Here is a 14,199-nt window from a genome sequence, read left to right on the forward strand (position 1 = left end):
CTGGTGGGTCCGCTGGAGAGACCGTGCCTTTTCCACCCTCCTCCCAGAAGAACCAGTGCCTAAAAATACCCTGGCTTTCCAGATCGGTTTTGGAGAAGCCCTAGCTTTAGGTGCTGGTGCTTAACATATAAAACTGGATTTGCTCTAAGACGCTCCTCCTCTCCTGCACCAGGGCGGGGGGGTGGCCTTCCTTACAGCCGATATGAAATGTGGAATGGCTGCGGGGGGAGTGTAAATCACCTACCCGATTGCTGGCCTTGGAGGAGGAAAATAATCAAATTACATTTCCTTTGCAAGCCCTGCAACCAGTGGAACTTAATACTCCTGGATGGTTGCTGAGACGTTGGCCAAGCGAAGCTGCCTTTGTGCCTGCCCTGCTCTTTGCCCCGTTGGAGCGCGGCAGCCCCTTGTTGCAAACGTGCCGAGAAGCGCGAAGAGGCTCTTGTTCTTCTTTTCGCCCGTAGCCAGCGAGCCCGTTACCGGCGCAGCCCAACCGTGCTCCCACGCGGGCGTCGGGCGAGGGGATCCCCACCGAGCCGCGCCTTCCCCCGCCCATGCTTCTGCGTATTCGCGGCGGGACGGTCCGCCCCGCTCTCGCGTGCGCTGAGGCTCCCCGGGGTGCTCGCTGGGTGCAGGCAGCGGCATGGGCAGCGCGGCAGGCCCGCTGCGGGTGCTGGTGGACATGGACGGCGTCTTGGCCGACTTCGAGGGCGCGGTGCTGCGGGGCTTCAGCGCCCGCTTTCCCGGGGAGCCGCGGGTGGAGCTGGCGGCACGGAGGGGCTTCTCGGTGCGGGAGCAGTACTGCTGCCTGCGGGAGGACCTGGGGGTGAGCGCGGCGGGCAGGGGCCGGTGCCGGGGGAGGGTTCGCGGCGAGCCGAAAGCGCTGCGGCGTGGCTGGATAAATGGGGAGGTCGCGCGTGTTTGCAAAGCGTTCTCGCCTTGTGCCCTGCTGCGAGCAAAGGAAACCTCTTCCTACCCAGGGCGGGTATGCAAAGCAGAGGGGAGGGTGGGGGGGGGGTTTAAGGGGGTGCTACAAAGGGTTGTTTCATGCTGCAGGCCCTAATTTGTATAGAAATAATTAGTGACCTCTTCCAGGAGGATTGCCAGCCCTTTACAGAGGCACGTGTGCAGGAGTTGGCGATGAGTGATTCCGTCATAAAAATAACTGGGTGAAACTATTTGCTGAACCACCTTTAGCTGGTTCTTTACCTACTCATAAGCCACTCTTGCTCTGCAGCGGCGGAGATAACTCACCCGAAGCGCTCTGAGCGCTCTGCAAGTGTTAATGTAGCTCCGTAGCAGGATGAGAAATATAAATATTATACACGGGGTTTGTACAGCTAATGAAGCCCCGTATCTGTGTCATTCCCTCTGCGTGCTCTGGCAAGCAAGGTGCACGGTAGGTAAGTGCAAAAAGCTTGTGGTACACCTTACATCTGCACAAATTGTCGCTATTTTTAATATTTGCTAATGACTGAATGAATATGTGATTCTGTGACTCTGCTCTTCCTGTGTGATTGTGTGAATCTGCTCGTCCTCGAAAGGCTGGGCTAGGTTATCCCTGAGGTCCCTTCCAACCTGTGATTCTGTGAACATTGGGGGCATTTGCAAGGCAAAATTAAATTTGCTGCGAGTCCGGACTTCATGCTTCCTGCTGGGCACCGCGGGGCAGTCGGGGGGTCTGTGAGAGGACGGAACAGATGCTGGTCCAGGCTGTGCCCTACACATGCCCTGAGAAGTTCATTGCTAATGGTAAGAGCCTGTCCTGAGCCTGTAGGGTGTTTTTTTTTTTACTGCTGAGAAACAACTCGCATTCGTTTCCCTCCTGTTCCACCGCGAGGTACAGGCTCCTGCACCAGTGCGGCGGCCGGGGGCACGGGGTCCGGGCAGCGTTTCCCCAGGCTCCAAACTGACCGAGCTCTAAGCGATGACTATTGATGCTCAAAACTTCCTGGGACTAGTAACTTGTAAATACAGGCAGTAGGCATGATTTATCATCTTATATAAGCAAACCCAATTTATTGCTTTAGTGTTCCTTAAGTTAATTCCATTTAGGTATACTGGGACAAAAAATTGCAAGTAATTTAAGGGGTCATGGCTTTTTATTTGTTCTTATTTGGAGGGTCTACAATCTGATCCGTCCTGAAAGTTGCGTTCTGTTCTATTTCTGGCATTCCCACTCCCTGATTTGGTTCACGCTCCTCCTGTTCCTTCCCAGCCCTTAGGGGTGTTAATGAAATAACCGGGTAACTGGTTTGAATCCCACGCAGCTCAGCAGTGGCAGAAAGCTCTTATCTTACTCTTCGTTATTAGCCCGGCTTCCTAAGGAAATTAGGTGGTGTGTGTGTCTCCTTCAGTAACCTCTGGATCTCTGGGCTGGTTTAGGTACATTTGGCAGAACAATCAAGTTTTAAAGATTTGAAGCTCCTTTAGGTTTTATGCAAATACCGCAGCTGGTTAGAAACAGAGACCTTGTGAGTTCTGCCGCGGCGGTACGGGGCGTCTGGGATGCAGGAGGATCCCCGCAGCAGCAGGTCTCCCCTTGCCCCCGGCTGCAGGAAAAGCTTCGGCAGGACCCGGCAGCGCAGACACCCTTCGAGAGCGGCTTGTCCCTCCGTGCCAGCGGTGCCCGGGGCTCTGCAGGGCCGCTCGGAGAAACCGAGCCTGCAGCTTGTCAGCGGTTGCGAGGCGGGGGATCGGCCTGACCCAGCTCTGTGTCAGGCGTCTGCCCCGTCTGTCCGCCGACAGCCGGTGTGTTAAGATACTCTCACGACAGGGCGCGTGGGAAGTACTGGGATATGATAACGATTGACGCATCGAAGTGGTGTTTATGCTTTGTTAGTGCTGAGCAGCTGCCTCCGAACCTTGAACCTCTACTTTGTTTTTTATCTTTTGATCGTTAGCTGATCATTTCACGTGGCAAATCCATGATATCTAGAAAGTATTTTGCTCGAGACTTTCCTTACTGTACTTGCCTCTCTGGCCTCCTGCGGGTGTAGCAATTCTGTTACGGGGATTTATCTCCCAGGTGTTTAGGATGTATTACCTGGCCCCAGACAGGTTCAAAAAAGGATTCAATGTCTCCAGCAGTGGCAAGAATTTCTAGAATTAAGTATTGCAAAGGAGAAAGCTTAGGGATAGATGTAATTCCTCTAGTTTTGAATCCAAGTTGTCACCTCGCTGTTGGAAGTTAAGAGCACGCGTCAAACCTTCAGCACCGATGGGATGAGAATGAGGAAGGAAAATTTTATTACTTTCTTATTCTAGTAACTTTTTTTTTTATTTACAAATGGCTTTTGGTTCTAAGAGTCATCAGATCAAATGTCTTTTTCCAGCAAAGCCAGACTTTTTCATGACGTGGTGGAAGCTTGCCAGCGTCTGGTGTCTTGCTGAAGGATTAAAAGAGCTTTCAGGCACAAGCCCCGATTCTGTAATTCGGTCTCCTCGGGAAGAGCTCCAGGGAATTGTTGCTGGGATCAGCGAGGCTTTGCGTGGAAACGAGATCTGGGCAGATCTGATCGCCACGTCTTCACCCAGACTCCTTAACCTCTTCTGATTTGCATGTGAAATCAGGCAGCGCTTCCAAATTTCTGGCTGTTGACTTATGAGTGTTTGTAAATTACGGTAGCTGAGTGAGCACCCTGAGCTGGGAGACCTGTTCAATGCTGACTCCTCCTCACTGCTGCTTAATTGGAACGCGTTTTATTTTGGTGTTCCACTGGTGATACAGAGCCAGGAGACCATCAGCTGGACTATAAAGCAGTCTTGTACAGTTTCTAAGCCAAGGCTGCCAGCCTGCCTTTGAGGAGTATTTACCAAGAACTAAGTTTTCCAAATTGCTCGGTGGCACGGGGACGTAAGACTTTAATGCTTGTGGAAAAATGCTAGCTCGGCACCTCTGAAGTTCACTCTGTGACCCCAGGGAAGGTAAGGTTCATGTGCCTTAGGGTAGAAGGGATCTTGGAAGCTTAATCTCTCCCTCTGAGAATGAAACTTAGGCCTGGAAGTGGACTCAGCCCTGAACGCTGCAGGGACACCGCTGCTGCTGCGGGGGCTTTGTCACGATGGGTTCTGTGATAAATAGAGCTGTGACCTGCACTGAAATGCTCCCATTCAACGCAGGTCACTGAACAGTCACCGGGTAGAAATTTTTAAAATTAACTAACCAGAGTTGGATTCAAACCAGTGAACTTCCTAACAGTAAAAGGTGCGAGAATGTCTTATCAGTAAATTAAAAAAAAAAAAAGACTGGAAGGACAGTCCTACCTAGAGGCACAGAGTTGCCCTAGAAATCCTGCTTTTCCTTTTAGAGATTAAAGATGCCACTGTACTTTATAATATTAAATTCTTTTTACCTTTTTGCACCAGTTTTGGCAACTTTAGCCAGGGAAAACATTGCTCCTCTAGTAATCTTGTTTCCTTCCTACTTACACTCACTTAAAAACGATTATAACTTCAGAGAGAACCTCTTTCCCCACCTGTTTGTCATTAAGGGCGTGTCCGATTCAGGCTGCATCCCACATGCATGGACGGGCGGTGGGTTTACCCCTGAGAGCCGGGATAAAGCTGCGACCCTCTCAATGGCCCTGGCTGGGACCCACCCGCTCCACCGGCAAACGTGGCCCAGCCGGGGCTCGCGGGGCTGCACGGGTCCCTTCAGGCAGCCGGAGGTTCTCGGGGCAGCACAGGGGTCATAGGTTATGGGAGAGATCGCAGATCGTAGGATCATTCACCTCTGAATCTCCCGCTGCAGTCCCACACTCCTGCGCCGACTTTGCACCAACACGTTACCGCCGAGGAGCAGCAGTTTGTGCCGAAGTCAAGATCTGCTCCTTTAACAACAGTTCTTTTAGTGTGTGATTGAAGATCAGAGAAAGCAGCCAAGAAGCGTAGCTTTCCTAGCTCTCCTGTCTTCTTCCTTCCCACTTGCTGAGCTGTTGTGGTCTAAAAGGATAAACCCCAAATGGGTGGGTGTGCTGACCTGGCCCCTCTGCTGGGGACGGTAATTAGCACGGTCACCGCATTGCCCTTTTTGTTCTGGAGGAAAAGAGGGCTGCTAGATAACACAGGCGTCCGCCCGCTCACCCGTGGGAAGCTCCTGAGCCCTAAGCAAATTTCACTCAAACGTGACAGAGGAGCAGAAGCCTCAAACTTGTTCCGTTGATTTTCACACGAGTTGGTAGAGCGAGACCTGCTGGGAGGGGGTGAGGCGTGAGCTCTCCCTCTGTCGGACGGCAGCAGGTCCAGCCGTAGCACCCTGCTGTGGTTGTGGTGCTGCTCGTGGAGCGGCTTGTAGAGACAAAGCCAGGTGAGGATCAGCTCTGCCTCCTCGCTCCAAACAAGCCACCAGAGAGTAACTCCTCGTGCCTGTGTGCCTGAGCTGGACTTTTCCCCAAACCCAAAAGGTGAGAAATTTTATAATCCACTGGTGGTGTGAAGCATCACCTCGCTCTCTGAAGCGCTGGCCCGTGGACAGCTGTTACACACGGGGTGACTGGACAACTGCGGTGCACAGAGCTCGGGTAAAAGCACAGCGTTGCTAATTGTCCCCTGTCTCTTGCAGGCTAAGGTAGCCAGTGTCTATGAGTCCCCTGGCTTCTTCCTAGGGTTGGATCCAATTCCAGGAGCCCTTGAAGCTATGCAGGAGATGATCCGCATGCAGGAGTAAGGACACTTCGCACTCTGCAGCCCTTCTCCGTTATCTTATGCGCTTTCCCCTGACGGCTAACAAAGGCTGTTTCTTTTCAGCACCGAAGTCTTTATTTGCACAAGTCCTCTCCGGAAATACGAGCACTGCATCGTGGAAAAGGTGGGAGAGGATTTATTTTACTGGTTTTAATACTGCTTTTGCAAGGCCTTGCTATTTCATACCACCCAAGTCAGAGTTGTTCATTTATAAAGACAGTAGCTGGTGCCGGCTGCCAGCCTTCCCTGTGATCCCTCGGAGGGGCAGCTGCCCAGACCCAGTAGTGGTGTCGGACGGGGAACCTTGGAGCGCCTTGTGAGGCCAGGCTTACCGCAGGCACGTGAGCCCCATGCTCTTGGAGCCGGCGCGTGGCCGTTGGGCTCCAGCTGTGTCAGCAGGAGAGAGCAAAGCCACTGTTGCAGCATGGCCGGGCAACCTTGGCTTTCAGCACGGCCCGCGGGAATGGGATATTCCCAGGGGATTCCACGCCGGAGGCTCCTCAACCCACAGAACCTTGTTGTGCCTAAATCCTAAAGCCCGAGCTAGCCGGCTGTCCTGCGAGAGGCCAATGCTGAGTTCAGAGGAGGCTGTAGCTTTGGAATTAGCCCTGGTTGCCACTACCTTAATCGCTGGGGTGACTTAGATGGGCACAATCCACGTGCTCTGGGCAAGCGGCCAGCGCCGCTCACAGACTCGGCAACGACTGGGCACGGCAAACGCGGTGCTGGCTGAAGGCCGTTACAGGTACAGGCTATATCAGCGTCCCAGGCCGCGGCTGGTCTGTGGCGGGGATTCGCAGACACAGATGTAGGTTTACAGGGGAAAGGATTGCTGTACTAGGGCAGACCTGACCTGATCAACGTGCAAAGTACGGCAGAATTTTCTCCTATCTTATTTCTTGCCTCCGCAGTATAAGTGGGTAGAAAAACATTTGGGACCCGAGTTTGTGGACCGGATTATTCTAACCCGAGATAAGACCGTCGTATCTGCTGACTTGCTGTTCGATGACAAGGATACCATTAGAGGTTTGGAAAACATTTGCATCTCTCTGTTAGCTGGGGAGGAAACTCCCCAGCTGACTCCAGCTTTCCTGCCTTGCCCTCCTCAGGCGCGGAGCTGAACCCGAGCTGGGAGCACGTCCTGTTCACCTGCTGCCACAACAGGCACGTCCAGCTGCAGGCACCGCGCAGGCGGCTGCTCTCCTGGGCGGACGATTGGAAGGCCATCTTGGAAAGCAAGCGCAGGGAGTAACGCGACGAGGGGCCCTTCCGCTGCCGGGGCACGGACCAGCTCACCCGCTGGCAGGGAAACCCGTCCCCAGGAGGCAGCGAGCACCGTCGGCCGGGCAGGGGCACTACGGGGGGTCAGTGAGAGTAAGAAATGAGCAACAAGAATTGTTAGGCATGCCGCAGAGCTGACTCCTCTCCAGGTCTCTGCTCCTCTCCGGACTGCTCTGCATTCGGTTAATCTCTGTGGAGTTGTTTTTGCTGTTTGCTGTTGGTGAAGAGAAGCTATAAAATACAAGCAGTTTGGGTTGGTTCATTGGTTTGGTTTGCTTCCCCGCCCCCCCCCTTGTGTGCATGTGCTTTTAACCTCACTCCTGTTTGTTTTGGGCTGGCCAGGGGCAGAGGGGAGATAAAAAGAGGAAGAAGTAAAGCTCTGAAACTCGAGCAGACGCAGCATGGGTGTCTGTCAGGGAGCTCTGCGCTCAGCAGCCAAACCCTTTGAAATTTTACGTATTTAGCTACCCTGGCTTTTGGGTTGCCTTTTGCATCACTGGCCGGTAATGGAAAGAGACCAAGCTGGCTTCCATTGCTGGCCCACGTGCGCAAGCAAGAGTGGGTGAAGGCTGGGCTGCAAGTGCTGTAGAGAAATATTTATGAGCTTATTCAAGACTGTTTACACAGCATTTAAGTTAATGTTTTATTAAGAGAAGGTTTTACAAGACAGCTGTTCTCATGAGCCAGACTGCCATGAGGCCTTTCTTTTAACATTCACCTTTTTCACCAGTGGTAACAAGAGAAAAACAACTTTCCACGTCCCGATTTATCAGATAGCTACGACCTGCCCTGTGTAGCAATTTACTAGCCGGGTGCCTCTGCCACGACAACAGGATGGCGCGTTTAGTGCCAAAGGGACGCAGTAATATTGCAAACTGCCAGGGCAACACCACCTTTCCTCTGCAGGAGGAATAAAGTTTATGTGACATTGCAAAGTCATTTGAGTTGACACTGAAGAGGAGAGCTGCAGCAAATCCAGCCAGGAACTGGAGGGGATACACGCTGCCCAGTAACCCAGGCAGAAAAAACCCATATGCTGGGACAGGTTACTTGTGCAAGCTTGGTGCTGGGCTGCACTTGGCAGCCTGCTCTCCGACCGCCATGACCTGTTTTATTTTAAATATTTGCTTGCAGTTTTAGGTGCGTGCTTGACCTGACTTACATGGTAGTGTGGTACCATCCTCTTTATTCACTAAAATCCAGTGCTAACATGACCAATTTCCCTCTTTAATGTTGTTCTCGATACACTCCTGGCTCCTGCTGAGCAGAAAGCGGAGGCCTGGGAAAACAGAGTGGGATCTCCCCCTCAACAGCTCCGTGCTGCTCTGACAGCTTCAGTCTTTGGGGAGAGGAATCCCCACCGCTGTGTGTTTACTTAGATTCCTGGCCTCTTCCACTTGCAGCGGTGTGCAGTAATCCTCCAGGAAGACAGTTGCCAGATTGCTTAGCCTTCTGCTGGCCGAGAGCGAGAAGCGAAGCATGCACTCCACCACCGGCAGAGCCGTGGTCTGCTGGCACGACTGTGGTGTTGTCAGGTACATCAGTGTCGTGACTGCCGACATGACCGTCTCCTCGTTGGAGCTGGAGAGGCAGTTGATTATGGGCTCTACCCCATTTGCCTCCAAGATGTAGTCTTTGTTTGTTTTATCCAGGCACAGGTTACAAAGACCTCCTGAAACAGCAAAAGAAAATTTCCAACAGATGCAAGACAAACTCTTCTCTCTGCACCCTGATCTTTCTCATACTAAGATTCAAATTCACTGCTGATCCCTTTTTTCTAATACAGATAATAAGCATGCAGATTTTCTGAGATTTGGATGGAAAATTCTTAACAGCTTACTAGGCAATGTTTTCTTGATTCTTTCCAGAGATTTTCCACCAGAACATTCCTCCTCTTGTATGTCATTAGAGGGCACTGTACTGCTGGACATAATGTCTTTCACAGAACAATGAATTCCAGTATCATGTAACCCTAACGGAGGCTACAAGCCAGCAGTTTATTGCAGGTGTTTTAGAAAACCAGAGAACAGACATAACTGCCAGCCAAGACGCACAGAATGTTTGCACTTGAAGCTTTTAAGATGTGGCCATACCCTGCTGTAGCTCAGCCACGAACCTCAAAAATCGAATATATTTATTACCTTCTCATGGAGTCACTAACAGTTAGGTTCTGACCCCTTAGCTTATATTCAGACCATGATAAATGATTATAAGGCAGTTCCTCAGAGGACTTACTAAAAAATTTCAAGTAAGTACTCCAAAAGACTAGCTGTTGATAGCAGAATGATAACACTGAACCTGTACATTCTACAGGGCAACAATTTATGTATTAATCACTGCTTCTCTATAGGAGGGGTTTTGGGAAAGTCACTCACTTAGCGTTTACTTACAGTCTTTAAAAAAAAAGAAGTCCTTTCCAAAGAGCATCTTTTTTAAGCACAGCAGCTATATTAGGACGAAGGGGACACACCTGCCTCCTACCTCTCACCCCACTCCACTCGTCCTCCACTAAACGAAGCCCGATCAGCACAGCCTGGCTCCGTTCTTGCAGCCCAACCTACCTGCCTGTCAGGGAGGAGGTTAACCCCCAAACCGAAGCGTTGGGCCCGGCGTCCCCTGGCCCGTCACCCCCTGACGAGGGCGTTCAGGCGCAGTCCTTACCAATCGCAAACTCCACGAGGGTCTCGTCGTCTTCGGTGAGCGCATCAAGGAACAGATCCAGGACCTGAAGCTGCCGGAGGTACTCGTAGTTTTTGGGATCGTAGGCGAAGTTGGCCAGGTTCGCCAGCACCTGCTCCTTGGCCTCTGCAAGAGGGAAGCGTCAGGTGCGCGAGGAAACACGCTCAAGGCGAAGGGTGTTAGCGAGCAGCAGTGCCCGGGGGTTACCTGGGCTGTCTGTCACCTGGAACTCGGTGACGAGGGCCTGCAGGTACTCCAGCCGCCCCAGCTCCATCCCGGGCGCAGCGGCGATGCGATGCCCCAGGCTCAGCCGCTAAACGCCCGGTGCCTCTGAGAGACACCCTGCCCTCGGCTCTCCCCTTCCCCGCAACTGCCCCACGGCCGCGTCCCGCGGGCGGGAGAGGAACGGGGAGAGAAGAGGAGCCGGCGCCCTCAGGGCAGCAGCGGCGGCCCGGCGGGAGGGAAGGGGCCGGCGGCCGCCATCTTGTGGGCGTGGCGCGGCGGAGCCTTGGTCTCCTCAGGCGGGAGGTGGCGGCTCCTCCTTCTTTCTCCTTGTTTATTTCTTTCTCCTTCTTTCTTTCTCCTTTTTTCTTTCTCCTTCTTTCTCTTCTCCTCGGCCGGCGGCTCCCGGGGTCGGCCGCTGAGAGGCGATTGCCGAGTGAAAGGCGGTTCCGCGGGCGGGTGAGGGGAGGCAGGCGCCTTGCGGGCGTGTTTCCTTCCCCCTGCACCGTATAACCTGTTACCAATCACCGCAAATAAATGAGCGTGCATTGTGGTGTTCCACTCGGTATTTCGGTATCCAATATCAAGTGTTTGATATTTAAATGCTTTGCTCTGGAAAGGAGCTAGCCTTTCCTCACCCACTAGTTATTTTACTTTAAAAAGTCTCACACGTAGGTATGTTTTCCTGCTCAGTTCCAATACCGCCATCCTTCCAGGCTTTCCAGAGTTGGTTGTGGTGCTGCTCAGCGCCCACAAACCTCGGCGAAGGGATGAACCAGCTCTAGACCGAGCTGCTCGCTCCGTCCCGGCATCTCCGGCTGGCGGGTGTTCGCCGCGGTCAAACGTGGGACATGCAGGTGGTAAAGCGATGGCTGGGGCGGTAGGGAGGGCACGGGCAGGGAGAGATGCTGGAGGGGATAAAGGTTTTAATTCAGTTTTAATAGGGGATTGCAACTCATGGGCTAAAGAACGGCAACGGAAAGACGCAAAAGGATTAGGAGCTGAGGGAAAAGATAAAAAGAGGGCACAGTACATGCACGGTAAGATAAATTAACTGGGGGGAAAAAAATGAAGTGAAGCCAAGGAGTGAATTAAAACAGCAGCAGGTAAGTTGACCCTGGTTGTACAATGTCCCAGACTAAGCACAGAGCAGAGCAATTACATGATTCTGAACTAGCACAGTTCCAATGAAACCACTGCGATGGTACGCGCTGCAGGTGGATTCAGTTGTGGTTCATGTCGTGTAAACACAAGGTAAAGGTACACGAACATTATAAACTGGGGGGGGTGGACCCTGCAGGAATTTGTGTTGCTTTTATTGAAGCAGTTAAATGCATGGAGGTTCTTCCACAGATAAGGTAGGAAACAGGCGGTGAGCAAGTGTTGTCCTGTGTGTTATCTCAAATGCAGTTGATTTCCATATAAAGCAAATTGTACAAGAACTGATCCACCAAGTACGTGGCATCAGTGACAAGCATGTCGGGCTGATAATCTCTCCTACCACGCAGCTGGGTATAGTAAAATATCTGCCCATGACCACATTAAATAGAAGGATGAGCAAAGAGGCTACAGTGAATGCAATCATGCTAAATCTTTTAACGTTGCAGTGGTGGTGGAAGACAGAAAATGTGCAAGTGAAGGTATTTATTTCTACCTGGTATTAAAAGTTTAAGCCAGGCCTGTGCTAGCAACTTCAACTCCTATCATAATTATTGGCTGAAATTGGTACTTACATGTGTGTATATATATGAAAATGATCAGCAAAGGTGCTACAGACTCCTTCTGTAGTAGAATGTTTTGCTAGTGTATTAACAAATCTCTTTTAACGTATGCCTTTGTAAGTGGTAAGTGTTGACATACTTTAAAGCTCCATCTGTCATTACGCAGAAAGTGAATGACTAATGTGAGAAAGCAGGAGAAGAGAAAGCAAAGGCAGAGGAGCTAGTCAATACAGAGAGAAGTGATTAAGGATACCGGAGGGGTTAAAAACAGTATTTAGAGAAGAAAAATGCAATGACTTCTGTTTGTAAGCACCAGATCTGTGGTCAGTCAGTATAGTTTTGCATGCACAGAAGCAGTAGGAACTTTGTCCCCTGGAGTGGTTTCACAGAGAGCAGTGTCAGAAAGGGCTGGTGTCTGTGCTGGCTCAGTTTCAGGTGATGCCTCTTCAGGTCACGCTATTCAGCGCGTGGCAAGAAGTAACCAGGAGGAGAGGAACACCTGTACTTGTCTTGCTGGGATCTGCGAGCTGCGCTCCTTCTGGCCTTTGTCTTGTGTTGAGTTTAATCAAAGCTCACGTCAAAGAGATGTGAGAAATATTTTACTGTTTTGGAGCTATTAGCACATTATACACATAACAGCACAACTATTGCGGTGTTGGAGATGCTGCCTGGAGGAGAGCTTGATAACATCCCCTGGTTTTGTGGTCCTCAGGTTTTCTGCAGTTGCAGACCGTGCTCGTACTGCTTACAGGACCTGCTTTGTACCAGCTCTGTGCTTGTTGTCCTTGTGCTGACTTACTGCAGGGAGTTTGTCCTGATCATCCAGAAAGACCACTTGGCAGTAGGCAGAGCTGCCTGGGGTATGTAACGCTCTTACTCAGGCTGTTTACTCACCCAGTATTGGTTATATTGTTTAATCGTCTGGATGCGCCAAGCACTTGCTGTTTGCTGGCGTAGTTAGCACAGAACGGGCTAGTATAGCTGGGTTTTCACAGCTCCAGGGGCCTGTCGAGTGACTTTGATAGCACACCGAAGTTAGTATTCAGTGAATTTTCGTTTCTCATAGTTGTGTTTCTTTTCTTGCAGTTACTAACCAGGTCTGCAAACAGCGTGGCAAGCTCTTCATTTAAGTGATTTTTGCATTTCTGAGGTGTTTTAGAGCGTGTAAGTTTACCGTGACCTGTCTTTGGGTTTTTATTAAACTTTTCCGAGAAGGTCATTGGCAGAATATCGAAGGCTTTTAAGGATAATGATATTGCAATATTTCAGCGTGAACTTCCTGGTGAATGTTTCATTGTAGTAAGGAAAGGTGCTTGTTGCAAAAACGCTTAGCTTGCAAGGTTAATGATACTTTAAATGATAAAGGGAGCAGGAAGCGGTAAGAGAGGACCAAGCGAGTGAGGGACATTTATTTCTGGTCAACTTTTCTTGCTCTGCTCGTTCTCAAAGGTTTGTAACCTGGCAGAGGTATTAGTGTTTGTCCGTAATTAAAGCCACGGTTATTTTACTGTCTGTAGGTATTAAAAATGTTTCAGGGGGTGGTGGTAATTAAGATGTGGTTGCCTTGCATAATGGGACAACCTTAATCCTAACAAAAAGAGCTTTTATTGCTTTGTTTTTCTTCTGGGCCTCAAGATTCTTAAGGACTGAGTGTTACTGTTCCTGTAGGATAGCCCTCGGGGAATATTTATTATACTGCATCATGCTCAGTATGCACGGTTGCTTCAATTATGCTTCACAAAGCTCCTGCTCAGGGCAGCTCAGAGTTCATGTTGAAAAGAGAGGTTGGAGCACAGAGACCGGAAAGGAGAGGGGTATTTTTCCCTATTGTGGGAGCTCAGACATCTTATTTACCTGTGGAAACGTGGCCTAAAATGTTACCTCTTCTCTCTCCAAGATTTGTTTCCAACCTGGGGGTTGTAGATTACTTCCAAAGGGTCTGTGGAAAGTAACCAGTGGAGACGACCCTGTTTTCAGGCAGCTTAAATTCTGTAAGGCTGCTAGAAAGTTTTTAGTCAACAAGTTGAGAAAAGTTAAAATAATGGATTGGTGAATTAAATGTTTTTTCTTCCCAGAAACGTCCTTCTGCCTCTGCAAAGAAATCCCAGTGACCCTGGTGTTGAGTCTGGGACTACCAAAAAGCAGTTCTATAAAGCGCTCCCCTAACTTTCCCTCCTAAATTACCTTGCACTGCTGTGCTCAGGTAGGAAATAGTCAAAACATTTCCTTGCCATGGTGTAGGAGAGGCTGATCTCCGTGTGTCAGCCTCCGTTGGTGAGCACCCTTTTTTCCTCACCCCGTGTCTTGCAATCATGCATTAGACAATACATTTTCTTGCTCGTGAGCCAGCCAGAGCTAAATTGTGGCAGATAGAGCAGTTGGCTCCACACAGGAGATGCATTCCATTGCTCCTTCAACTAATCTTTGTTTTTCTGTGATAAATTTTGATGGGTTGTAGCTTACACCACATCTTGCCTGTTTTGCTCAGGACATTTGCAGCTGTGGGAGGATTTGGGACAACATGACTCCGTATTTCTGGAAGAAAACAGAAAGGGAATGTAGAAATGTGAACAGAACTTAAAATTTAAGAATTACACACAGAAAAAAGAAA

At 50.4% G+C, this 14,199-nt stretch overlaps 2 protein-coding genes across 4 annotated transcripts; one reads left to right on the forward strand and one right to left on the reverse strand.

Moving 5' to 3' along the window:
* The first annotated feature begins 582 nt into the window (after positions 1-582).
* NT5C (5', 3'-nucleotidase, cytosolic) lies at positions 583-7,224 on the forward strand. 3 transcript variants are annotated; one of them, XM_064466831.1, is made up of 5 exons: positions 583-826; positions 5,564-5,664; positions 5,749-5,809; positions 6,597-6,711; positions 6,795-7,224. In XM_064466831.1, exons 1-5 carry the CDS (start codon positions 644-646, stop codon positions 6,935-6,937), a joined length of 603 nt encoding a protein of 200 aa, XP_064322901.1. In that variant the 5' UTR covers positions 583-643; the 3' UTR covers positions 6,938-7,224. The 3 variants fall into 3 exon arrangements, with proteins under 3 accessions (XP_064322901.1, XP_064322903.1, XP_064322902.1); XM_064466833.1 differs by lacking the exon at positions 583-826 and adding an exon at positions 1,082-1,399; XM_064466832.1 differs by lacking the exon at positions 583-826 and adding an exon at positions 1,433-1,752.
* A 371-nt stretch (positions 7,225-7,595) lies between these two features.
* ARMC7 (armadillo repeat containing 7) lies at positions 7,596-10,053 on the reverse strand. The gene is made up of 3 exons (XM_064466834.1): positions 9,853-10,053; positions 9,628-9,771; positions 7,596-8,638 (listed from the first exon to the last, which is right to left on the reverse strand). Exons 1-3 carry the CDS (start codon positions 9,917-9,919, stop codon positions 8,301-8,303), a joined length of 549 nt encoding a protein of 182 aa, XP_064322904.1. The 5' UTR covers positions 9,920-10,053; the 3' UTR covers positions 7,596-8,300.
* Between the last annotated feature and the right edge of the window lie 4,146 nt (positions 10,054-14,199).

The sequence above is a fragment of the Phalacrocorax carbo genome, chromosome 16 (genome assembly GCF_963921805.1).
Source record: "Phalacrocorax carbo chromosome 16, bPhaCar2.1, whole genome shotgun sequence".
In the NCBI taxonomy this organism is placed as follows: Eukaryota; Metazoa; Chordata; class Aves; order Suliformes; family Phalacrocoracidae; genus Phalacrocorax; species Phalacrocorax carbo.